At 40.4% G+C, this 26,772-nt stretch overlaps 2 protein-coding genes across 2 annotated transcripts; one reads left to right on the top strand and one right to left on the bottom strand.

Annotated features, from left to right (window-relative positions):
• Positions 1 to 1,169: 1,169 nt before the first annotated feature.
• Positions 1,170 to 15,154, top strand: LOC306768417 (ras-GEF domain-containing family member 1B-B-like). Its single transcript, XM_079256772.1, has 14 exons — positions 1,170 to 1,335; positions 7,949 to 8,466; positions 8,560 to 8,682; positions 9,417 to 9,554; positions 9,827 to 10,042; positions 10,136 to 10,210; positions 11,748 to 11,840; positions 12,973 to 13,075; positions 13,513 to 13,592; positions 13,691 to 13,786; positions 13,873 to 13,968; positions 14,140 to 14,263; positions 14,358 to 14,430; positions 14,517 to 15,154. Exons 2-14 carry the CDS (start codon positions 7,957 to 7,959, stop codon positions 14,548 to 14,550), a joined length of 1,761 nt encoding a protein of 586 aa, XP_079112898.1. The 5' UTR covers positions 1,170 to 1,335; positions 7,949 to 7,956; the 3' UTR covers positions 14,551 to 15,154.
• A 155-nt stretch (positions 15,155 to 15,309) lies between these two features.
• LOC306767893 (anthrax toxin receptor 1-like) lies at positions 15,310 to 25,862 on the bottom strand. Its single transcript, XM_079256051.1, has 17 exons — positions 25,594 to 25,862; positions 24,729 to 24,800; positions 23,955 to 24,026; positions 23,736 to 23,817; positions 23,487 to 23,591; positions 22,978 to 23,046; positions 21,859 to 21,939; positions 21,694 to 21,754; positions 20,577 to 20,672; positions 19,875 to 19,944; positions 18,563 to 18,641; positions 18,246 to 18,341; positions 18,009 to 18,059; positions 17,206 to 17,301; positions 16,886 to 17,059; positions 16,696 to 16,776; positions 15,310 to 15,431 (listed from the first exon to the last, which is right to left on the bottom strand). Exons 1-17 carry the CDS (start codon positions 25,719 to 25,721, stop codon positions 15,393 to 15,395), a joined length of 1,452 nt encoding a protein of 483 aa, XP_079112177.1. The 5' UTR covers positions 25,722 to 25,862; the 3' UTR covers positions 15,310 to 15,392.
• Between the last annotated feature and the right edge of the window lie 910 nt (positions 25,863 to 26,772).

Genomic DNA, 26,772 nt, shown 5'->3' with positions numbered 1-26,772 from the left:
GCATTGAAACCCTAACACTTAATGAATGGGAAATATGTGAAAAGAAAAAAATATTAAGGGGAATATTGGGAAAAATAAAATTCTGTGTTTTCTGTTAACAGTGACAAAACATCTAATACTTTTATGTAGTTTATATACTCCAGATCAGATACAAGTTCAAACATCTACAGCTCAAATTTGGGTAAATTCAATAATATTAGCCACAATCTCCAGCTTGATTTTCCAAGAAAATATCACCAAATCCACCAAATTGAAATTCATAACAAATGATCCGGTCCAATGTAATGTTTTTCTTTTTTTTTTTGTTGTTAACTTCATTTCTGGGGCTTGGATTGAAGTTTATACCTATATCAAATGTGTTTTCTTCTCAGATTCCACTCTGCTAATGAGAAGGCTTCATCTTAAACCACCTAACCATAGGTTTACTTTCTATGCCTGAAACTAAAACAAACTTTAAGTGACCCAGTGATACTTGCAAAGAGGTTACATAAATCACAACCATCTCCTTGAAGATAGTAAATAAAACATCAACAACTAAATATTATATTTAAAAAATGAAATAAATAAAAAGAAAAGAAAAAAAAAACACCTCATATGTAGCATCTGAAGCAAATGATGAAGAAAAAGCAGTGTAAGATTATACGGAGCCATACGGAGAAGTATTTACATCCTTTAACAACAAACTTTGATTAATTGCATTTTTTCTTCAGTATGATCAAACATAAATAGTTGATATAATATAATTTAGCAAATAAAACTTTCTGTGCACAGAATAAAACAACGTAAAGGTTTTTTAATCTTACAGAGTCGCTACTTTTAAGTCACTGAGACCAACATACAACCACACACACAAACACATTCCGGGAGGAAACCCTACACCTTCCATATTTCAGCGCTCCTGCAAAAACTGTTTTTTTTTTCCCCTCTGAAAGCGCTGAAAAGAGAGAACAAGACCGATGGCGAGGCAACCAATCAAAACCTCTAGTGATTTCGATTTTTTTACTTCTTCTCTGCGATTGGTCAATGACTCCCCAGGGGCTTCCGCCCGCTTCCAACGATTGGTCAATTTTCCCGGCTCCATGGAAGTCATTTGAATACGCTTCGCTTTGTGGCTCAGTCATTACAGCTCTGCTGGTTCAAATAATTGACTCAAATAGACGGCGAGGAGGCACACAATGCGTCACGGACACAGTGCTGAGAGACTTATCTGATTTCCACCTGATAGTGAAAAATACATTACAAGTATTTTAGATAGTTTTTTGCTTGTTCCTTCCATGTTTTAAACGCCTTTTTCCCGGACAGCTTATATTCGGACACAACGGCACCGCTAAGGAGGTAAGTTGTTTTAGGTGTTTTTTCTGAAGCAATTAATTCAAGTGTTACTATAGATTTGCTGGATGGACATTTACAGCCACTAACATTGATTTTACAAAGTCTAATTTCAACATAGTTTTGGTATAAAGCATCACCAAATCGGTTAAAACATCAACTTTTCTCAAAACGAGCCATCAATGCTATTAAAATAATCTAATCCTGTGACATCTGAATTCAGCTGCCAACTTCACGCTCTCCAAATATCCCATTTCTCCCCTGTGCATTCAGTACTTTTTGTTTTTGTTATTGTTTACCACCCACATGAGTTTATAATTGGACTGGCAGTCAGACACAAGCAAACATTAGTCACCAGCACCTGTGATGGGACTGTGGTTGCACAGCATGGCTTCTTCACAGTCAGCCTTTACTTTTACTGTGTTATGACTCAGTCAGAAACCCATAATGTAGAACAGGCATGTGGTCCGGTGTGTGTACCAGTGTGGGAGAGAGACTTAACAGATTGTTTACTTGTGCGTGTGTGAGTTGGCTTGCAGAGAAAACAAGAAAGTATGAGAGACTGTGTGTGACTGAGGCTCTTGAAGGTTTGGTCAAAGAGACTTGAAAAAGCTTTATTCCCTGGACACACATATCTTCAGAAACCTGCAGTCCTTCCACTTGCAGTAAAGCGTGCCAGTTCCTACCACTTTCCAAGTTTGGTGCCAGGGGGGCTAAAATAAAACTCAAATCAAATGTTTGCTCATTTCTAATTACCACAGAAGCAGTTTGAGAGGATTTAACACACATATCTAATCTGAAAACAGTCATTTTAGTTTGTTTTACCTCTTAAACTTACCAGCTTTATGTGGGTGACAGGTTTGTGATGTGTTTAGATTTTATAAACAAGAGGAAATGTGTGTGTATGCGTGAGAGCAGGCAAGACCCCCCTCCTTTGGCAAGCTTAAGTTTATTATATCCTAGCAGCAGAGGAGATAATGTGCTTTTATCCTTTCTGGCTCTAGGTTAATACTGTACTAGCCTACCAGATGATGCAGGAGGCAGGTGTGTTTGTGTATGTGTGTGTGCCTAAGTACAAACCTGTGATTGTGTAGCGGGAGCACACAAGGAAATGCATGCTTGAGTGCGGTGTCAGGTGAACTATGTTCCCCATATCTGTGAGGTTGATCTGAGTCTGGTGTCTGTATCCGGCTCTTGGCTTGACTTTCAGATTTAGGTGCAGCTTTGAAAGTGGTCGCAGGGTCATCACCAGCTTGTGGTGTTTTTAACAGGCGCTGCATGCTTCGTCTGACCCGCACGCTTCCTCAGGCATTTGTTTTGGGCTTTGCTGTGTTTCCTCCTACTTTAGTGGGGTGCTTTGCTTGAGACGTGGATGACGTGGGATTTCTGGTGGTGATGAATTGGCTGGGAGAGCTAGGAAAGCCATTTAAGCAAAGTGCATGAAAACAACCCCCTTAACACAATGACGAATGAGGGGGGGAGGATGCAGCTTCTAAATGCTGGGCAGTTGAAAAAACAGCTCTAGTGATGCTGATTTGTTCATGTTTGACACATGCATGAAGATAAGATAATAGATCATTCTTTCAATACAACTAAATTCAGCCTCTTTTAGACCCTAATACGTAAAGCATTTCAGCTTTTTTTTTTTTTTTTTTTAATTTATTGGTTTCTGACTGTTTACAGCTACAAGCATTTAGCAGAAAAAAAAATCAGAGGTTTTCCTGCATTGAAAGCTGGATATAGGTACTGCCTTAGTCTTTAGAAAAGAAGTTGGATCAGGATGATTTTTTTTTGCCTGTATGAATTTTAAATGAACATCAGCAGCTTGGTTTCACTCAAGTCTTTATTAGATGTTCTGCTACTGCCAAATGCAATTTGAACAGCAGACTAAATGCAGGGTGGGGCTTTCTGGTGGCGTGGTGAGATTCAGCAAAGTTCATGGTAATTAAAGGTGAACTGACAAGAAACAAAATGTGGTAATTTATGCCTGATGATATTTAAAGTGTACTTTAAGCAGTGTTTATGCACGTCATCATAAATCATGTGCTCATCTTACGTCTCCTGATGTTTTGATGTCATTTAAAGATTGAGAAGAAAATCCTCCCAGCCAGCTTTCTTTCCTTCTCCTTATTGAAAAACATTAGCAGCTCCAATTTACGGTCGACTCTTACATATGTTAAAATTGTCTAGTAAGCAGCATGGATGAAACCACAAGTAAGTGATGTGAGCACAGGCTGAACTTTGGCCTCGTTTATTGAGACAAATAAGCCTGGCTGTGAGGAGTTTCCCTCAGACTAACAAGCATGTTTTGCTCACGCCCTTTTACCTGCTGGAGCTTATTAGTGTCAAAGTACATTACGTGCAAAGTACAGCAAAGATAGCAGTACATTACACTGGCATCTTCTCCACGCTGGCAAATAGTTTCAGGTCTTCTTATCAAATACAGGCTGTATCTTCAGTCCTGACAACTTTTAATGTGTCCACATAGCGTCAACATACGGTACATGCTGACCTTCACCTTTGTCATGAACATAAGAGCCTCTCTAAAGCTAATTAAATTGTTCTTTGTTCTTTGGTGACAGAATGTCCCATTCGTGCCAAGACTTTGCTGAGCTTCATAGCTACTGTAGATAGTTTCACAGCAACATGGTGCTTGTTTTCTACTTAGTGTAAATTTGATTATTTGCTACAAAGAGCAGGAGTCTTTACAAGTAAATCCTCTTTAGCTTCTGCCTTATATATCATAAGGCATTTGGTGCAGACTGTTGTGTGGTCAGCAAGTCCAGAGATGCACGCTGTAGTTAGTGTGCTTTGAATAAACATGATTTGGAATGACTAAGTTAGCCACAGACAGTTTTGCATGACTGCACTGTTTTGTCATTGTCCAATTTGTGCTGTGTTTGCATAAATGCCATCCATCCATCCATCCATCTTCTGCCGCTTATCCGGGGTCGGGTCGCGGGGGCAGCAGCCTAAGCAGGGAAGCCCAGACTTCCCTCTCCCCAGCCACATTTGCCAACTCTGCGGGGGGGATCCCGAGGCGTTCCCAGGCCAGCCGAGAGATGTAATCCCTCCAGCGTGTCCTGGGTCTTCCCCGGGGTCTCCTCCCAGAGGGACGTGCCTGGAACACCTCACCAGGGAGGCGTCCAGGAGGCATCCTGACCAGATGCCCGAGCCACCTCAACTGGTTCCTCTCGATGGGAAGGAGCAGCGGCTCTACTCTGAGCCCCTCCCGGATGACCGAGCTCCTCACCCTATCTCTAAGGGAGAGCCCGGCCACCCTGCGGAGGAAACTCATTTCAGCCGCCTGTATACGAGATCTCGTTCTTTCGGTCACGACCCACAGCTCATGACCATAGGCCATAGGCATAAATGCAATACCTCAAAATATGTTCTGCCCAAAATCGGAGTTGTTGTCCTTAAAACGTGCAAAGCAAACATATATCTGCTTAAGTCAAGGAGTTATTGTGGATATTCTCCCTATTCTGTGGCCACATATATAGATTCCCTTCTGCTTATTGCAACTACACATAAAAAGATCTGATTTAACACTTGACCCCACAGTAAATAACTGAGCATTCATACCTTCCAGAAGAACCAGAAAGTCTGCTTGGCTGGTTTCACTGATGTTGCAATGATCCCAGTCTGGGCTGATGTAGACAGCAGCAACTAGAAAAGTGTGTGAAAGCTGCTGTGTGTGTCCAATCTGCTCTGATCTCTTCCTGGGGGGGCTTTTGTGTTGTTGCTAATGCCATGACAGGAGAGATAATACCTCTATTGTTGGAGAACCCCCCAATCAGCCTGCTGGGCTACATGATGCTAGGTGTAACTTTAAAAAACACATTAAATGATTAAAAAGAAGGAGAGAAAAGACAGACAGCTTCAAAGGTTCTTTTGGAATGGAAACAAACAAAAAAAAAAAAATCTCAGACATGCCCAACACAGAAAGTTTGAGCAAAAGGCAGTCTAGAAGCTCTTACATAAAGTCTCAAAAGCACAGGTTTCATTGGTTTAAATCCATTAGCTCATGGCATTTACTTGCAGCATCATCAGAAGTTTAGTTAATTTGGACCTTTTGACAAACTGCGTGAGGATATTATAAACCCTCAACAGTCCTTGTTGTTTGTCAACACAGGAGATGCTGTTCTGTGTCACACACAACCTGATTCCCTTTAGTAGAAAACTGTACCAAAAGCAGGCGATGCTGCTTTAGTTTTTTAGTAGAAGAGCAAAGGGAGGTTTAGTTGCTACAACGTTCTTACAGAACTATACATATCTGCCTTTTCCTGTATGTTTATGACCACATCAAGCTACATCCTAAGGCTGCAATCTTCAAAGTTTACAAACAAGGGAATGTAAACAATCCTTTTAATATGATATTATGTGGCCAATACCATCATTAAGCTATCCACAGGGAGCCCAACCTATGATTTAGAAAGAGTACAATTTCAGCACTGCAGCAGGCGAAGCCACAACTATCCAAAGGGTCAACTTTTCAGGAAGTGAGTCTGGAAAAAACCAAGGCTGGTTTTGAGTTTTGTGTGTTTTCCTCTGCTTTCAGTGCAAACAGAAAACTTGAAGGAAGGGGAAAGCAAGCAGGAAATATTGCTCACTGAATTCTTATCTCAACCTAACTAGCTTCACGTTAAGGAAGGTAGAGACACTGGGATCTTTTAACCGAGTTGGGACAACAGCAGGCTGAGAGCACAGAGTTCAGAGCTGGGCTGGCTTACACAGGAATGATGCCAGGAGCTGTGGCACACGTGTGTGTGTTTGCATGCTTCTAGGGTCGCTCTAGCCATTGTGTGTTTACGTGTGACAAGTTGGATTATATTGGCATGGGGGCCAGGCGCCATGGTGGACGTGGGTGTGTGCCTGTGTGTGTGTGTAAGATGTTGGCCGAGGCAGACACTCCTCTGTCGGCGCTGTGATGGACAAACAAAAGTGCTGAATTCCTGCAGGGTTTTCTGGCACTGTATGCATGCATGTGTACATGTCACTGTGTGTGCGTGCATATGGCGCTTAGACAGACAACAGTAGCAGGATAAAGATGGCTCCAGAGTTAAAGCACGCCACGGTGGTGATCTGGGATCAGCTTACAGACCTCTGATCCAATTATCTTAACCATTAAGACAGAAAATCATTGCTGACTTCATCCATCTGTCGGCCGCCCCCCCGCCGTGTTTTGCAACGTTGCCAACAAGTTCGCTTGCAGAATGTGACAAAAGATGCAGTGAAGCGAGAGCAGTGGAAAAAATACGTGCTTAAGAGCTGATTTGTAAAAAATTCTGCCAACAAATAGGCTGTTTAGAGGAAAATGTTTCACAAGGAGATCAATTTGAAGTGTTGACAGCACAACATCATAAGCAGAGGAGGGGTAAAATTATGTGATCAAGTGAGATTACTTCCTCAGACAGAAGCCTCTGCTTTGTGCGACAGAGTTGCTCAAGCAGATATTTTCACAATACTCTGTAATACACCTTAAAGATCAACCAGGTTCCCATGAAGTGAAGTGAAGCGTGGTGTGATAGCAGGAAATCTGTGACGCCACCAGAGACATTTACAGTCTTGACTCTCTGACTTTATGTTGACTGAAGGACTCTTTATAACAGCAATTTCCACAGATGAAGCTGGATTAGCAAATTATGTCATGACACTTCATTTCCACCACTTAGCATCATGCTGAATGTTTTCACAGTTTTCCCATTGTTGAAACCAAACCTGCATCTGAAAAAGAGAGTAATTCATAGCTTTGTTTTTGGGGTTTTGGATGCCTACAGGCTTTTAAAAAGGTAATACTTGTTGGTAATTTGTAGTAAGAGCAAATCCAGCAGGTTGTGAATCACCGCATGAGTAAGCAAGCTGCGTTGTTATTGTGTAAACTTTGCATCAGTAGGATGAAATATAGTTATGTGAGATTCTATAAATGTTCGGATAGATCTTGTGGCTGCAGTTATACTCTTCATTAAGTGTTATGCAATTTCATTTAAAAACAGGGACAGGCTAAAATGGTTATTCTGTTATATTAGCTCTAAATAAGCATTTCAGACTGAATAAATAAAATAATTTGATTGCCAATTTTACTTTAGATAGTTTTATTTATCTTTTATCTTTGTAAAAGTGTACATATTCCAGATTTCTTTATGGATAGTACCTATTCTATTTTATTATTATTATTTACTTTTTTTTTTTCTTACCTACTATTGCTGTTCTATTTCTTCCTCTATTGTTGTTCTGAGCTACTGTGACAACAGAATTTCCCTTGTGGATGAATAAAGTCTGTCTAAGTCTAAGTCTAAGAAAAGATGGACCTCAGATGAACCCTTAAGTCCTGCTTTTAGGGCATCTGTTGACTTTGTAATGATGTGCGAGGTCATTTCACTGTCATGGATTGGGAAAAGTAATCATAGATCAGCTTGTGATTGAACTTCTCTGATCGGAGTCTTTAAGGCATTGCTGAACGATGCTAAGCATGAAAATGGGGGGTTAATGATGTCATGCCTTGGCCTAAAACTTTACCCAGGGCACTAAATGTTTGGCTATCCTTTAATTTGTCCTCTCTCTGTGAATTCACTCACATTCTCCAGCTCTAATTTCCTTCTCTTGATGTCTCTTGCAGAAGTCATCATGCCACCCACAACCCCGTATGCCGGAAAGTTCAACTCCTACAACAACAACAACCACGCTCAGCCTCAGAGCCCGTACCGCAGCGGCACCGCCCCGAAACCTTCAAGGGAGAACATGTACAATGGCGCCTACTCCGCAGCAGAAAACCCTTACGATGTACCACAGCCTCATGCTGCGTATCGTAGCGCTTCCGTCTCCTCTGCGAACGCGAAGGAGCACCACTACGGCAGCACCTGCGCGGTCGCAGAGAACCCGTACTCCTCACCGCAGCCTCGCAGCCCTCGCCAACACAGCACTTCCTGTCCAGGACGAGCGTACCGTCACACAAGCAGCAGCAGTAGCAGTGAGCAGTCCTGCTGCAACAACGCAGCCGCCACAAAAGCTCGACTTCATGGACACGGCATCACCGCTAGCTATGGGGAAATGTGTTACCATGACAACAGCTTGGTTTCAGCATCTCTTGAGGCACTGATCCAGCACCTGGTTCCCACTGTAGACTACTATCCCGATGTGAGTACCGGTAAACATCATTTTTCCAAAGTGTTTGTCCATTCTGGGGAAAGAAAACATCATCTTTGCTCTCTTCTGGGCTGCCATCTTTAGAGGTCGTATGTGTTCACTTTCCTGCTGAGTTCACGCCTCTTCCTGCACCCGTATGAGCTCATGACCAGGGTTTGCCACTTATGTGTGGAGCAGCAGCGGTCAGGAGATGCTCTGCTGGATAAGGTGGGTGGATCGCACACAAATGCACACAACACACACAGACACATGCAGGTTTAATTATTTCTCTCTCTCCCAAACATGTTCCCACACATCACTCACACTGATTAATCCTCAGAGCCTTGACAGAATCAAAAACAGAAAGGAAAAGGAAGATAAAAGCATACCAAATGACACCAATCATCCGAGCGAATTATAAGAAAATAACCGTCAGACTCGGAAATAAAACTGCTGCTGCCTTTTGTCATTTAGTCCAAAAGCAGATTTCCTCTTAAGAGCTCTTTAACCATACATGCATAGTGGCCATATAGTGGGCACCTGTTTACAAGCTTTTTTTCTTGTATATTCATGAATGAGGATGGTATTTTTGTAAATAAACCACTTCAGTGGATGTTAGTGAGTCATCTAATATGTTCCCACTCACTGGAGAATAAATAAATATATGATAAAATTGAACGTAATGTAATTACGCAAGTTTGCCTTTGCGATAAACAGGAAAAGGAAATGATACAGCCCTGTTTTATAGAAGATTATTTTATAAATATTTTATAGTATACATTAGAATAAATAATAAATCATGATAAATTCTCAATATCATTAATAAACAAATAAAAAGTATCATTGCAGATGTCTGTAGAGGTAAAATACTGTATTTAAAAAATGTTGGACTGTTTTTTTATTAATTCGTGCATGAAATGGTGGAAGGAACAACGTGATGTTAACATCCCTTAACGCTTCAGATCCGTTTCCGTGAGGTGGCGCCTAAACTGGTCCAGCTGCTTACTGAGTGGACGGAGACGTTTCCATACGACTTCAGGGACGAGAGAATGATGCGCTGCCTCAAAGACATGACGCACCATGTGGCCCGAGGGGATGAGGTTAGTCTGAAAGCTTTTAAAAATGGTAAAGAATAGTGAAACAACTAAATATGGCACCATCAGACCAGATATAGCCAGGTGAAGAAGAATGCGAAACCTTTTTGACCCAGTTTGAGCCAAGCTTTAGGGTTAGTTTAGGATACAGAGAAGCTCATGGTTGACCCAGTGAGTCCTGTACATGCAAAACAAGCCCAAATACTGTTCACACCTCCAGAATGCCTTTCCATTGCTTAGGATTTGTAGCAGTATATGTTTGTGTGTTTTGCGTGCAGTACTCTTGGCGAGCCATGCAACAGATGACCCAGCGTCTTATCAAGCGCCTGTCTGCGCTCGGCCAATACGAGGAGGCCGTGGCTGCCCTCAACGCCGTGGCGCAGGAGCGTCCTGCCTCGCTGAAAAACAAGCAGGCTTCAGCTCAGCGAAGCGACATCCTGAACATTTGCGACGACCCGTTCATCCTCGCCCAGCAGCTAACACACATCGAACTGGTAAAGAAAGTAGATGCCATACAGGTGTTTCTTTCTGAGGTTTGAAGCAGATTGGGCTCTTACTCTTTTTCCCTTCCCATCTCGTGCCGACAGGACAGATTGAGCTTCATCGGTCCTGAGGAGTTCATCCAGACATTCGCCATGAAGGATCCTCTGGAGAACCATAAGGTAAAATGAAGTTAGAGTGAGCGCATGGGATTCATTAGCTTTGCTTTTGTTTCTCACAGTATCTCGGTGAGGCATGTTCTGAATCTAATCCGGTCAGACTTTCACACATTACACAAGTTCACTTTGACTGTTAAAAGCTCATCCAGCAGCATATTGTTTGTCTATAAAAAGACATCAAAGGAACAAAGCAACATGACCTGTTTGTAATTATCAGCATCAAAGTGCTGACGAAGGAAAAACCATACTGTTTTGTTATTTTTAAGTCATTTGATATTATTTTGAATCGGAGTCTGCCTCGTGTCGTTTGTGGTCGGCTTCAGTTCAAGTGAATTTGCTTTGGAAACCACATGAAACAGTCTTATGGCATACAGGAGAAAAACTTGTTCAGCTTCATAAAATGTCTCAGAGATGGCGAAGAAGAACTTTGCTGTGTGTATCTGAGTGTGTCCACCCTGAGTGCTCCTGCAAGTCTGCCGAAAGGTCGGTCTCAGTCAGTGCTGCTGAGAACAAGCTTCACCTGTGTAAATGACTGGGCTCTCACCAGAGCCGCTGCAGTTATATAAGACCCACTTTGTGTAAAAGAGCGGTTGAGTCAGTGAAAAGGGGTCCTGAAGTGTAGAGGAGAAGTTTGGAGTGGAGTGGGCTGACGGTGTTGTGTAAGCTTTTAATAGAGCTACGAAACGCAGAGATTGCATCATCACCGTCGCAAAGCTGAGTTTATTTATACGGAGCTTCTATAATGTTTATTTATATAAAAAGGGCTCTGCAAACAAGTTCGCCACATGGAAACCACATGTCTTAGAGAAAAACGAAGGTCCTGAAAGCAGATGGAAGTGAGGAGAAAATAACAACAGACACATCAGAGGATCCAGTGTGCAGGCCAGAGGTTGTGTGGGTGTGAAGGCTGTCAAGATCCATTAGCAAAGGAAATTACAGAGTAGCAGCAGTCTGTTTCCTTAGATTATTATTGTTTTTTTTACATTAAGTGTTAGATAACCAGCAGAGATGTAGAAGATGTTGCATTTTATTTCACCTATAGATCCAGAAAAAGTCCACTTCCCTGTATGATCTCATGCAAGCTTGGTAAATGTATTGATGGGAACTCAGTAAACTCAGTTGCTGTGTTTGAAACAGTTGTTTGGATGAAGAATTTCTATACTTTGACATAAAGGTCTTAACAGACATTTTCATCCCATCCAGTGGCTGCATGGAAGGTGCTTTGTAAAATTTGTAAATTGTGGGATGTGTGAAACACAACTGTCTCACCACAAACATCTTAGCTTCCTCAGCATCGCAGCTCCGGCTCCCTGCAGGCATTTACACTTTAAAAGCATCTTTTTGCAGCCAACTTTTTAAAGTAGTAATGCCTTTTTTCCCCCGATGTTTTACTGACTGACCTCTGGAATAGATTTCTTAATTATAAAGGCCAGCACTAGAGTACCAAGGCAACTAGATAAGGTTTGAATTGGTTTGTAAAGTTAGTGTAAACTACAAAACATATTTTTTATTGTTTTTTTCTCTCTCTTTTTTGCTTTAGGGTTTCTTCCGTAAGCGTAAAACCAGCAACCTGGAGGCCTATGTCAACTGGTTCAACAGGCTGAGCTATCTGGTTGCCACTGAGATCTGTATGGTATGTAGTATTGAAATAAGAATTGTATCCTGAGCTTAATATTTTATAAACATATCGTCGCTGTCCAATGAAAAGCGTTTATATATTTGTTTTTTACATGAGCATGAAAAAGATTGTTTCTCACAAACTAACCAACAAAGGAAACCCATGTTTGTGTAAACAGATATTTTTAGGACACAGAATAAAACCCTGTTTGCAAATGTGTTAGTGACATGTTTAAATACTTTTAAAATGGACTAATGTGCTTTGTGACCAATAGTGGATGTACGTGTTTTATATGTGAGTCTGCATTCTCTTTTTAGGTCACACTAATAATAGTGGCTATTGAACAGAAAACTTTTAAGTAAAACACATTACAAAAATCTAAGGTTTTTCTCTTGTCATTTTATATTGAAATCAATGTAACTCCTACTTTTAATACTTTTCTACAGTCATTTAGCAGACTTTTCCAAAGCGACTTGCATACACACTCATTTCACGATAGGCACATCGGGGGCAACTTAGGGTTTAGTGGACACGTCGGCATATGGTCAGGGGAAGCCTGGAATTGAACTCCTAACTTTCCAGTTACAAGCCGACTGCTCTTCCCCCCCTGAGCTACTGACATGCCCACATGTTTGACTTAGTTATTTCATTGTTTTTTTTACAGTTTAGTCAGGAGGTAGCGGGGTGACTTGGTTATGATAAATCATGTAAGATCACTTTAACTGCTTGATGTAAAGTGTACTTCCTTTTTAGTGGCGTATAGCTGGGGAGGCTTTTCCCGACACTGGTCAATAAAGTGTCAGTTGAGAGGGAAGAATGTGAACATGCCCTATATTATAGGACGTCAAAAGTGGACATATGTGGTTTTCATTGGACTGCGACGATTTGCAGACATGCTCATGTTGGTCAACTGTGCGTTGCAGAGTCAGCTGCATTCTGATCTGATTCTGGTCTAAAACTACACACATTCAAACCCTAAATGACCAAATTAACTTGACAAAAACGGAATAAAATGGGATCGAAATATTCATGTAAACTGCTCAAACTGATTGTTTAGCATAAAATATAACAACTTCATCATGTATTTGCAAAAAAATGTTACAAATTTAATTCTTTTTTTTTGTTTTTATTGTTTTCCCTTGTAAAGCCAACAAAGAAAAAGCACCGAGCGCGGATGATCGAGTTCTTCATCGACGTGGCTCAGGAGTGTTTCAACATTGGCAACTTTAACTCCCTCATGGCCATCATCAGTGAGTATTTCTGGAAAACATAGAAAATCAGCTCACTTTAAAAAAAACAATCGCGAGAAAATCAGTGACAGAAAAGTCACTGCCTCCACACTGAAGGATTGTGTTATCTAGGACACGTTTTCGCACACATGAAATAGGAAGCCTTGCCTCATCTCATCGAGATGACATTCTAGACATAGTGTTTATTTCACACACATTGCTTGCTGTAAACAAGAAGACGCTAAACTAAAACTACAGTTCCCACCACTTCTCTTTAGTAGAGCCTCTAAACTGACTCGAGCTATTAAATGCAGTGCCAGCTGGAGTTTAGGCTAACGCTAATCAGTTTAGGGAAGTACAAACTGAGTTAGGGGAGGCCTGGAGCAGGCCAGTCTGTTCTTTGTCTTGGATCTGTCCCTGTGAACACTCTGTGCACTCATGCCTCCTCTGTCTTACAGCTGGGATGAACATGAGTCCTGTTGCCAGACTGAAGAAAACCTGGAACAAAGTCAACACTGACAAGTTTGAAATTCTTGAGGTAAGAAACATTCGTATGTAGACTTATAGATGTTAGTATTTTGTTCAAAGTCACTTTGGTTACAGGTAATGATTTCTCCTTTCTGTGATTTATTTCAGCACCAGATGGACCCATCCAGTAACTTTAGTAACTACCGCACAGCTCTCCGTGGCGCCACCCAGAGGTCTGAAACGGCGCACAGCAGCCAGGAGAAGGTGAGGAAGCGAGCAATCTTCGAGAAATCTGACTGCTCTCATGTGTAAAATGTGCTGACTAATTAGTTGTTGTCTCTTTGGTTCAGATTGTGATCCCTTTCTTCAGTCTCCTCATTAAAGACATATACTTTCTAAATGAGGGCTGTGCAAGCCGTCTGCCCAATGGGCACATCAACTTTGAGGTCAGTTTTGTGATGTAATGCCTCCCCCTTGTGGTTAAAAAGAGTAATGCAGTTAACCATATCTTCATTGTGCATCTCGTGCTTTTGACATTTTCATAAGCTTTCTAAGTCTTAGTCAGCCAGATTCGTTGTGTGATTTATTTTTCCTCTTCTGTCACTGCTTCCTAACAGAAACTCTGGGAGCTCGCAAAGCAGGTGAGCGAGTTCCTGGTTTGGCGTCAGGTCATTTGTCCGTTTGACAGAGACCGCCGCATCCTTCAGTATCTCGTCACCACACCTGTTTTCACTGAAGATGGTGAGTTTCAGTTTTGTCTGTTATCCTATAGTTCACTCCACTGTTTGGTGCCAAGAGGAGAAAGCTAACTTAGTTTATATTTTATATTTTGCAGAGCTGCACCTGGCCTCGTACGAGAGTGAAGGACCTGAAAACAACATGGAGAAAGACAGTCGTAGGTCTCTGAGGTGGGTGCAGACACGTCGCAACATCATTAAACACACAAAACGACTAAAGCAGAGCAAGAAACCTAATTGTTTGTTTTGCTTTCCAGATCTTCTCTTCTCCACCGAGAGAATCGATCATAGGAGAGACTGTAAATCCCAGTCAGCGCAGCGGCCACGTAAAACACAAAGATGTTTGTAAAAACCCATGATATTTGCTTCTGAATATTTGGTGATGTGTGAAACAGAGTTGTGTAAGTGACAGCATCATCATGCAAACTAATCAAAATGCACTTGAGTGTCTTCTTTTATTGTGTAATATAGTATTCGGTGCATTTGTATGAGTTTTGTATTCTGTGACGTTTTGATGTGTATGTTTTTTTTTTTTTAATCACCATAAGTCTTAGTATGAGCTTGTTGCTAATTGGCTCGCTCCATGACCGTAAGCTTTTACACCAGTTCATGTATTACAAGAAGTATTTCTGGTCAGAATGAAGCACAAACTGATCTATGTGTGTGTTTGTGTGTGTATATGCGTGTGTGTAAGTTAGCTTGTATAAAAACAAAGACCCCCATCCTCCTCTTTACCCTGTCTATATTCATGTAGGTGTGATCCTTTGATATCTAGCTTTGAGTGAAAGTGAAGCTACATTTGTTTTTGTTTTTTTAAAACCGTTCTTTTTATGCATATTTTTTTCTTATTTTGTCATATTTTGTGTTTTTCTTTAAGCTTCCAGTCAGGGTACTTGTTCCGGGAATATTTGTGAAAAGAGACTTTTTTTTTTCTTCTTCTTCCTTTTTTCTTCCAAATAAACAGAATAACAGGAAATGTTTATTGAATTGACACTTAATGATTGTCTGTCTCCACATGATCTGATCTTTATTTACAAGACAATTAATTTCAAATGCTCGTGTCTCGGAGTACGTGGTTGTCATCTTTGGTCACAAACTGGAAGAGATTAAAAGCTGATCCGGATCTTGCATCATCAGCGAGTCTGAACTCTGGTGAAGTTGATGCAGCGACCCTGGAGACACCAGAGGAGAGAAATCAGAAAGTGGTCAGGAAGACTATCACCAAGAATTAAGAGACATGACAAAATAAAGTGTTCAAAGTTAAGTCTTTTGGCAAAATGTGCTATAAAACAAAAGAAAGACAAGAAATTAATTGTGTTTTTGTGGATTCCTGCTGAGTGGAGCCACATTGCTCCATTACCAGTCATGATGTCATCATGAACTAATCAGACACATTAATAGAGGCGAAATTATATATCGACTTTCTCAACATGAGCTGTTGAACCACGGCAAAGAACCATATTACCGACCACCCTCTCCATAAAATTGACAAAGCAGGATAGGGCTACTCAATTCAGTGCTAAGAGGGCCACGGTCCTGTAGAATTCCAATCTTTCCCTGCTCCAACACACCTAACTCAAATTGATCCAACAGCCTTTAATGACACATTTTCTGCACAGAATCATTCATTTACCCTCTCGTCACACTTGTAAACTTTGACACACAACACGCTGTGGAAAACTGTTTGATGCATTTTATACTTTTAATATTACAGCAAATACGTTAAGAATTTATACATGTGACAGTTTATTGTTAATGACCTTTGGAGTGACAACCATACAGCTATGTTAGGCATCCCAATAAGCGTTGAAGGGGAATAAAAAATGAATGCACCAGAAGAGGTAAAGTGTAAAGGAGCCCCTCGACACAATCCACAAGACTCAAAGGATCCAATGCCATTTTCCCAGTGTCAAACAGCATAGGACATCCAGAGGTTCAATGTTAAGTGTTATTAAAGGTCAGAGCGGTTTGACACAAAATCAAATCAGGTGATTTGATTTTGTAACTTATTAGTTTAATTTGACTCCTTCCAACTTGTTAAATAAGATTTATCTCAGCTAAATCGGCTTTAAAAATCGACATAGTTTTGAAATCAGGAAATCCTGCAACATAGAAAGCTAACAGCCTGCATGCCTATGCACAGCCTGTTGTAGCCGTACATAACTACAGGTGTTAACCGATCTTCTCCACACGCGAATTCTTGCAGAAAGTTTTTATTTAACTCCTGGGCAGATAACCGGAGGATGAGACCCACTGACAATTTCTTGTCTTTTAGTAGATTAACGGGAAATCAGTAAGGTTGAATCTATCTTTAACTAAAAACAATCTTCAAACAGGTAAGTATAGGTGCACTAAACGGGTAAGCAACAGTATGTTATCATCATCAAACTTGGCAATTGTTGTCATAGTGAAGAAGTATAGGGAGAAGTTTCCCACCTTGTCCTGAGGTGTCGGACGCATGATCGCCACTCTGTCATACTGCTGCCTTAGTAACGCTAACAGCGCATCAATACGCCCCTGAACAGAAAACAAAAGCTGATTTGAAGAGACAGCTCAGTATAAACTTACTGTCAATATAAAGTGCCTTTGATGCAGACCCTGAAGTTCAGTTAAGTTTTTCTCTCACCTTTATGGGAGAGTACCATTTGGACTGGGATGGGGGGTTATAGACAGGAGGAAGTCTTGGTGGGGGTTTAGGAAGGATTGGTTCCTCCACTTCCTCCGGCATAGTGACTACTGCGTTTTTGGCCTTTTCCAGCCGAGATCCCTCCTCCGTGGATCCCTTCTGCCCCCATCGCACCTGCAGAAGTGAAAACAATAGTCTCACATCGCACAACATCTGAACAACAAAGAACAATGCACGGCTTGTCAAACAACCTGAAGGACTGGAAATAAATTGTGAGCACATTTTATGTTCTGATAAATAAGAAGACATTTTTCCTTCACCTCCATGCGTTTGATTCCTCCAGCACCCCTGCCGCCATAGTATGAAGCATCCACTGTAGGCCACTTGTGTTTAGGCAAAGGATCCTCCTCTGGCTCCTTTAGCAATAAAAACATTTTTTCTATGTTTATCACACTTTTAAAGCAAGAAAATTTTCAATACTCAGGTGCACTTGTAGATTTGGAATACCATGTTCAAATAACCTTAAAGGTAAAGTATGTAAGATTTTCAATATTTTCAACATAAATTAACTAAAAAAATAACTACAATCATAACTAGATAGTTTTTTTAAACATGTAGGTTCCAGTCTGTCCATATTTGATGCGTTATCAAATTACAAGTTTAATTAATGACAAAGACCCTTCTTGAATGTTGTCTGACCAGTAAAAAAAAATGTACTTTTTTTTCCACCAGTAGGGGGAGTATAAACCCATTTATTGCAGAGCGGCTCTGAGCTACAGCTCACAGGCGATCCCGCCCTCATTGGAGCTGGCAAGGAGGAGGGGTGAGGGGTGAGTTTTGCTCATTACTGCCAACCTGTGGTCGTTTGTGGAGGTAGCAGTTTTGTGGCTTTGCTCATGACCTGGTGTTTGCCACCTAGTGGTGGAAAGAATCGTCATGAAATCTTACATACTCTGCCTTCAAATGCTGCACAAGTTCAGTGCTAAAAACTCTGTCTCCTTCCCAAACTTTGCCAAAAGTTGAACTTTTTCTCAGCCACTACTGCCAACATGAGGTAAAGTTCAGCCTTTAAACATGCAGTACCTCAATAAAGATTGCTGTAAACAATCTGGGTTTTACTTACAATGATAGGAAGAGGAGGAGGGGGTCGAGAAGGGGGTGGGTCCCTGATGACCTAAGATGGGAAACAACATTCAACTGAGTCTGTAATTCTGAAAAGGCCAGAGACAAACATTACTCATGAAATACTTCTGCAAAACTTAGAGGTGTGGTTGCGCAGCTCATGTTTTAGGGTTGGGCATAGCTGAAATCAGGAAAACAATGACATAAAAGCAGACACATTCATCGGTTCCAAACTCACCACAGTGCAGCAGAGCGGCCAGAACCACCAGAGTAAAATCAGAGCAAGTAACAGCAACAGAGCCAACAGCAGCCACAGCACCCAGGCTCCATCTGACTGCACCAGACACACTCATCAGCTACATGATCAACCTGTAGATGTGCTCATGTATCCTGAGCTACTCTCATCAACACAACTACAAAATAAAACTCTTCTCCAGTTTCCATGTAATTATCTATCATAAGACTTTATAATATGACACACACGGCAGGATTACCTGCTCAAAAAAAATCCCTTTCCTCCACAAACTGAGAGCTTTCTTTGGTGCTGATACTCACACATGTTGTGGCATATATGGTTACAGGACCAGATATGAAGGATTGTCCATTGTTCATGCTAACCCGCACTTCCAATGATCTGAAATCATTAGTGACAGAAAACTGGATCAGAAAAGACGCAGTAACCGCGTGGTGTTTTCCACAGTGCCTAAAAAAAATAGTCAATGAGAAAGTCAAGTTAAGCAAGAAGATGCTTTATAGTCATTTAAATAACTAAAGAGTAAAGTATTTACAAATTGAGGTAGATAGTGTAAATAGGCTCTTTTTAAGCATCAATCATAGTTTTGTTTCTTCATGAAAAGAAATTATTTAAAAACAAAGTATTAGCATCGGTTTTTTTCCTTGTTTTTTTTTTTTTTCCAGCATCACTTGTACCAAGAAGTCACTGAGGAAGTCACTGCTAAAGTCACTATTATTTGTTATCGTACGTTTTGGCCACATTTCCTTTTTTTTTCCTACTTTAGTTCACATCACAGTGTTGATACTGTAACTATAGGGACAGAGCGAGCAAGAGAGACCAGGACACACATGAAATTGGAGTGCTGTTTGAAATGAGTCAGGTTAAATCAGCTTTGGTTTGCTCATTAAAAACCACACTGAGAGCCAGACATAGTCTGGTCAGACTCACCTCGGTTCATCCAACACCTTTAAGACATCGCCGCTGCAAACATTGTCCCTGTTTTTCTCTCTCTTACACACTATGAACAAGTTCTCTTCCTTAAGAGGAAGAAAATTCATTCTGACTTTGTTGTTACTTTGTTGAATTTAATGTTTTATATAAATTACATTTCACCTTTCAATCTCAAGGCACGATGAAATATAAATATGAGGTTAAAGCATCAAACATATGAGTTATCGTGCATTATTGCAGGGTTAAACTGGTTAGTATTGACTTAAGTTGTGCCATGTGCACTATTGCTCTTGCAGGAAAAATCTGTAATTAAATAAATGCACTCACTTATTTTCTTGCTTCTTAATCATTATTCTTAATTACAATCATTTAAATGGAAAAAGAAAGTAAATCCTGCTCACTAGACATGTTTTGGTACATGAACTCAGGTGTTGTTTCTCAGCAGTAGATTCAAAGATTCCTGGATACCAGATTTCTAAAGGCTACGTTTAGCTTGATGTTGCTTTCATGGGGAAGACGAACAAGAATTTTGTTTTCACACTACATCACAAACATGGATTAATATTAAGAGAGAATTAGCCCGTATCAGGCATATTAAACACTGATTTTACGCTTAGGTTTTGCATTATACCGTTTTACTAAGTAGTTGTGTATGTTTTACTTGCATGTGTGTTGACTTACTGTCCAACCTCATGTAGAAGAGGAGCTGGGCACAGCAGATAGCCATCTTTAACCACTGTCGGCTTCTCATCTTACAAGAAACAGAGAAAAACACAAAGTAAGCCGCACACAGTTCACTATTAAATGTAAGAACATGCTTCATAAGTTTGAGTCTTCGTCCGTTCTGGTTGATCATCAGTGTGTTGACCTGTTGTTGGCGTGACAATTTATATTACAAAGTACTAATTAGTTAAGATACAGTTAAAAAAAAATTTTTAGTCAGGGGTAATAACCTCCTCCACCAGCAAAACAAGTGTCACGTGTTTTCGGCGCATGTTCCCGAAGTGACATCGATCTGTTAATATACCAGAGGGAGAGAACATCTCTGCTTGGTCTCATAATGGCTCCTCTGTTCTCTGGTTAAAGTCGATAAAAGGCAGACACTGTTTCTTCCTGAACGTCATGACTCTGACTTTCCTTTTTGACTCAGAGAACTACACACTGCATCACATTTCACTTCATAGATAACTTCATCCCGCTGAGGGATTACCATACAACGCGGGTGCACACCAAAGCGTCAGTATGAAGTGAACCATAAGGTTCTTCTAGTCCTACAGAGGGTGAATTATTAGTGTTATCTTCCACAACTCTACTGTAGTTTATCAGAATTGTGTGTAAGCTGTATAGATGTGTTGTCATGAATACACTTAGTGTGTCATTTACCGTATGTCGCTTGATTGACAGTGAGTGAACACAGGATGTTGTCTATCCTCTTGGATCCGCTAAAGCCAGAGCCCCTCAATATCACACTAAAGGATTCTGGGAAATATTAGAGAAAAAACAGTCAGGAAGTTTTTGTTCTTGCAGAAACATGCAAAATTTGTTAAACTATGCTTTTATACAATGAGAGGATTTATGAGCATTTAAGTTGACGACTTTAATTTGATGAGCAGATAAGCACTGTGGAGGCAAATATCTTGAGAAGATGATGGGGCTACTATCTGTCCAAAATTACATAATTACAGTTAAATTAAAGAGTACAAAGAACTTTTTAAATATAAAATTATGATATTCTACTCTCACATGTTATTTTAATCTTATCTTTTCAATATTCTTTAGATAAAATTATCACCCCCTCTGCCAGAAACTACAAAGCAGAGCCACAGCATGATAAAACCTCCGCCATGTTGAACTGTGGGTGGGGCGTTCTTTTTCTTAATGACTTTGTTTACTTGTATATAAACAAACTGGAGCACTGCACCCCCCTTCCCCCTACCCAAGAGCAGTACTTTGGTTTCCTCTGTATATATAAAGTTATCATATAAAGAGTCTTATCTATGAAAGTTGTCGTAAACACTAGACTCTCTTTTCTGTGTCTTTTCTTGTTCTTCCCTGTGGAGCATGCAAGGCAGACTGAAACCACCAGTCCAGATTGCTTCAGTGCAGTATGAACATCTATGGATGTTGTGTTGTTTCCTTTTTTTCTTTTATTCTATAACCCTCAATAAACTTTTACAGACTTTTTTTGTGACGTTTTGTATTATTGCCACGTCCTGGTAGTGTACATTTTATTGCAGGTCTGCCAGACTTCTTGATGTCATTACAAACTACTAAACATAAATCCTCTCTGATGATTGTCTTGATGCCTTTGAGAGTTTAAATAATTTCTTTTATTCAACAATGTGGAAACAATATGCAAATCTGGACAAAACTGCTAAACTCACTTCTTTTATCATCAACATTTTCTAACTTAGTCGAAAGTGGCATCACCATCCACAATAATCCTTTTTCTTTTCCTCATCAAAAAGAAAAAAAAAAAAAAAAAAAGATGGCAACTCACCATTCACACAAACACTTGACGGCTCAATTGTGAATACGTCACTGCAGGATTGTTTGAGGACCTGCAAAGCAGAGAAACAGATCCAGGATTCAGATCAAGTGATCACTTTGATCGCACATCAGATGGACATTTTTTTTAACATTATTGTACATGTGGTGACCTCACCGTGTTGACGATGTCCTTAAGTGCATGAAAGCCCGACAGAACTGGGAAGACTTGCTCCGTGCCATCTGCTATTTCGGCAAGCTGTGATTCAAATGAAAAAAAAGTCATTTTGCCGTTTATTTCATACATCAAAACTATGAGTTTTCAAGTGCTGTGGCCTCTTAAGCAGGTTTTTAGCTCATGACAATGTTTTCAGCAGCACGTCGAGAGGAAGGTTCGTTGCTAGGAGATGAAAGCTTTGGGCAGCTGTCTTACGCTTTCATCTCCTGCTTTAATGACGGCAGAGCAGGAAGTTTGTCGGGCATTATTTGATTAGAGAGTAATGTAAGTACTTCCTCTTTGGACCACAGAGGGCTGCTGCACAGCGATCGGGCTGAGGACGGCTTCCACTGACAAAAGGAAAACTCTAAGGGTTGAAAGAGGTTGCAAAACCAAACAACACAGAAACACATCACACAGAGGTTGTCTTCGAGTGGATGCCACTTTTAATTAAATATTGCACCCTCATCACTCTCAGCTATAATTCTTTGAGGTGCACATTTAATGAGTTAATGATGGTTGAAGAGAGCACATGCCACAGTAGATTGATGAGTCTCAATCACTGCGATGTTTTATAGGATTGTGGCTTTTTTTTTTCGCTTTTATATTTCAACAACTTTGAGAGTGTATAAGGTTTCAGCCCTCTTTGTTCTGGGTTGAGTGCTTTCTTTACAAATACAATGCTCTCTTGTGACAGGCAGAAGTTGAATTCTCTCCTGGGAAACAGGCATTGTAAACATATTCCCTAACGACACTTCTTTTTTTTTTTTTAAATAAATGTAAACCAAAAGCAACATGAAGCACAAGCTACAAGCTGCCTGCCAGCTGCTTGCTTTCCAGTTCCCTGCAGGTTTAAGTTCAGCTCAAATAGACTAAGCAATGCGGTCAGGTGTTTCAATCTGGGAGAGAAACAACAGCCTATTGAAATTCTGACCACAGCCTAAGACACACTGACACACACACACACACACAGAAAGACAAATAAACCCTCAGTGTTCAAACAAACTGCAGTATCAGTGACACAGTTGCGTTTTATAGGAATGATAAAAGAGGAAGGGTACAAAAATGAGCTCCTCCCACCTGTTTGTGGTCAAAGTCCATGACCCCAACACAGTAGACTCTGGCTCCAAACCCTCTGGCTTTGTCAGCCTGGAAATGACACGAGGAGAGGAATAGTCAAGTGTGATCCAGTGATTTGAGAAATTTGTGGATGTGTATCCCCAAACAGTCATGATGGAAGAGCTGGCAGCGGGAAACATCTGTAACCATGAAACCAGGGGTGTCCAAAGTCGGTCCTCGAGGGCTGCTGTCCCTTGGGATTTATTCTATATCTCTTTCCCAACTCACCTGATTGACGTTGAATAGATCCAGCAGCCTATGAAGTTCTGCACAATGACTGATTAATCTGAGTCAGGTGTGTTGGAGCAGGGATATATGGAAAACCTGCAGGATTGTGGCCCTCAAGGACCGGAACTGGACACCCCTGCCATAACCTCTGCTCCAACAAGAAACCAACACACTAAATTAAATGTAGAAAATACTTTAATACTAAAATGATCTTCTGCTTGGTATGTGTGTGTGCGTGTTACCTCCTTTACACTCAGTTCAAAGGGGTAGATGTCTAGCTTGCCATCAGTCAGAACAATGATGATACTGGATGAAAGGGAGGCTTGTGTTTTTATTTGATCCGACACCTGATCAATGAAAACCAACACAAATCCAATTTGTTTTTCCTTTTTGTTCATTCAATCACAACATCATATTAAAATTTTTTTAAAAAAAACCCAAAATGTACAAACACTCCAACAGTAATTAACTGAGACCATGAGTGCACTCACCTCCATTAAGCCTGTGTGCATGTATGTTTCACCAGAAGGGGTGATTTGGCTCAGCTTCTTCAGACCTTCATCAACTTTAGATCTGTGCAGCCAGATCACAAAGCATTCGTTTAATAAAAGCCAAATAAAAAGGTTGCTGTTGTTTTCCCATGAGGACGAGGGAGATTTTTTTTTATAAACAGAGCAGGAGGAAGAGAGGCGGGGAGAGGAAATGCATACCTATCTCCAGTTAAAGGAAGTACCACAGTTGCTTGACCTGAGAAGACAACGTACGAGACCCTCATCCTGGGACTGAAACAAACACACACACACACACACACACACACACACACACACACACACACACACACACACACAAACAACAGTTGATAGATGTACAAATACACAGAACAAGAAAAAAAAAAAAAAAGCATTTGCCAGTACGCACATTATACGCTGTGCCAGATCTGCCTCTGTTTTGGCTAAACAGATTTGTTATTAGTGCAAAGAAAGTTTGAACAATACATGGGATTATATGAAATTCCATTCGTAAAAATAATGTCATCAAATATCCAACAAATCTGCAACAGATGGTTTTCCGGTCTCTAATCCTGCTGATGTTGCTGCTTTGCTCGGCTGAGAAAGGGGGACTTGAGTGCCTGTTGTGGTCAGCGCCACCTTCAACATCTGGCTGCATGTTTAGCTCTTATATTTAGCAGCCTACTATTAAACCTAAAGATATCACACACCCTTTGCACCATTACCCAGATGGGGTTTTGGAACAGTTGTTGGCCTTGTGTGATGTCTGCATCCCTAAATAGACGTGCCCGACGTCTCTCTCACAATTACTTGTTGGACTATAATGTGAGACTCTCTGTTGCATAGCTTCTATTTCCTTTTTTTTTTCTTCTTAATATTAAGTTTTTTTTTTCTTTTTTGTTGCAATAGAATGAGGTCAAACAGGGGGGAAAGCTATGTCTAAACTGAACAATATATATAGGTATTATCACTGACCTGATGAACCTACTGGTGAGCTGCTCCACAAATTCATAAATCTCCTTCCAGTGTCCCCACACACTACCTGACCTGCAAAAAGAGCCAAGGTAAGAGTGGAAAACTGAAATGAACTGAAACCCTCAAGGCTGGATAATCATACACAAGATATAAACAAACATGTGAAAAACAAAACACATATATTTGAGACTAACTAAGCCCAGACCAGAGATATCTGATATAGTGTAGGTATAACATTAAAATAAATATTCCACGATAAAACATCATCCCCCTTTTAAAATAATGGCCAATGCATTTTTTAAAAATGATTTTGATCAGGTTTTGCACAAAATACAAGTATCTGAACTAAATCTTTTAAAGATGTGCTTTGAATAAATCTAGATGAAGATGGCTATGACAAAAAAAAAAAACCCAAAAAAAACAAAAAACAAAACTATTCTTAAACACAATAAAGTTTAATCTTAGTATAATATTTCATCAGTAAAATTATCAGTTGAGCAGGTTTTGCAAAACCTGGTAAAGTTTGAACAGAAAACAAAAAATATGCGCATGCATGCTGGGAGGAAAGAGGTTTTAAAAAAAAAAAAAAAAAAAAAAAAAAAAATCACACAAGACTTCTAAATAATGTAATTATTGGAAAGATTGTTTGGGGTTTTATTTTTTCATAACATCCCAGAAGTGAGGGAAAACTTCCACAAACTTTCTCCTGTACAGAGAGGATTAAAATAAACTGCTGCGTTATCAGAAGTGGGACCTGGGAAACCAAACAGAGCCATACATGGAAAGGACCGTCTCTGTACTGAGGTAACAAGCCTCCCATCAATTAAAGATGTAGAAGAAACAGGCAATGTCTGTCCTTACTTACTTGTCTAAAACAAAATAAATATCAAACGCTCCATCGCAAGACGCGTCGTCCCCCTCGTTCAGAGACGAACTCGCGCAAACGCTTAAAGCAAGCAGCAGCGTCTGGCAACATATCCACATCCGACCCATAATCCATGCGTTACATGTCAGCAGCGGCTTGGGTTGTAAAGATTTATTTTTTAAAAAGCCACTACAGTTTTGCCTATAGAGAGTTCCTCATCTCCTCCGACTCTACCCGGATGCTCACATGTTGGATCACTGGTGCGCGCACATCCACAGACATCAGTGTGGTGTGTTTTCTCAGCAGATTGACACTGAAATAAACGGGGCAGGACGCGCAGCTGCTGCAGTCACCACAGTCAAAACACCGGCAATACAATCAGACGAGGACTTCCTTCCTGGATTCTACAAATTAAATAACTTTACCACCAAATGTCCCAAAAATGTCCCACTAGCACAATAACTAATAAAACATCACAAATAGATCGCATTAATAACGTTTCTGTGTTGTCTGCGTGCGTTTATTTCTTTTAAACTAATTTCTATGGAATAGTAATGTGAGTTCAGACTTTGTTATAAATGGAGTAAACACAATTTGAAGATGGCATAACCTCCTACCAGTGTTCCTTGTGGGATTTCAAACATCTCTTAGGCAGCTGAATGAATAAATGTGACAACACCAAAACAGCACAACCTGAAAAACCAAGGGCTCTGATCACTAAAATAAAAATGCTCTAGCATTAAAAATCAGTTATGTTCATTCTCTGCGTGATCAATCCAGGCTTGATTTATCAAGCTGATTGTTTCTCTGACTGAAAAATCACTCTCCCTTTCATGAAAATATCTCAAACAAATACATCCCAACACTGCAAATCTGTTTCAGATGAAAGCAGAATTGATTAAGTTAACACAACGCCCTTGGTGCATCAGGGGGATCTACATTGTGACTTCCCAAATGCTGAAATCACTGTATCACCCCCACTACTTTTGTTCCAAGTCATGCACCAAGTCAAACCAGGCTTCCAACAGTGTGGTCAACTGATTTGTTTGTTGTTGAAACAGAAACTTATTGAACTCTTTAATGCAGCGTGACACAAATAGCTATATCTCCTTTCTCCAAGATGAGCACTATATTGACTTCATTCCTGTGGTTCTTTTGCGCTGCAGTGTTCTGTAATTA

The sequence above is a fragment of the Telmatherina bonti genome, assembly GCF_933228915.1.
Source record: "Telmatherina bonti genome assembly, chromosome: 17".
In the NCBI taxonomy this organism is placed as follows: Eukaryota; Metazoa; Chordata; class Actinopteri; order Atheriniformes; family Telmatherinidae; genus Telmatherina; species Telmatherina bonti.
This window is presented reverse-complemented; position numbering and strand designations above follow the sequence as displayed.

Bases quoted from the DNA above. Each gene is read 5' to 3' on its own strand.
- LOC306768417 (XM_079256772.1), top strand. From the start codon at position 7,957: ATGCCACCCACAACCCCGTATGCCGGAAAGTTCAACTCCTACAACAAC. The intron at 8,683-9,416 runs GTGGGTGGATCG...TTAACGCTTCAG, and splicing joins GAGATGCTCTGCTGGATAAG to ATCCGTTTCCGTGAGGTGGC. The intron at 13,593-13,690 runs GTAAGAAACATT...GATTTATTTCAG, and splicing joins ACAAGTTTGAAATTCTTGAG to CACCAGATGGACCCATCCAG.
- LOC306767893 (XM_079256051.1), bottom strand. From the start codon at position 25,721: ATGGGTCGGATGTGGATATGTTGCCAGACGCTGCTGCTTGCTTTAAGC. The intron at 23,818-23,954 runs GTATGCATTTCC...CTGGCTGCACAG, and splicing joins CTTCCTTTAACTGGAGATAG to ATCTAAAGTTGATGAAGGTC. The intron at 15,432-16,695 runs GTGGGAAACTTC...TGGTGTCTCCAG, and splicing joins GTCCGACACCTCAGGACAAG to GGTCGCTGCATCAACTTCAC.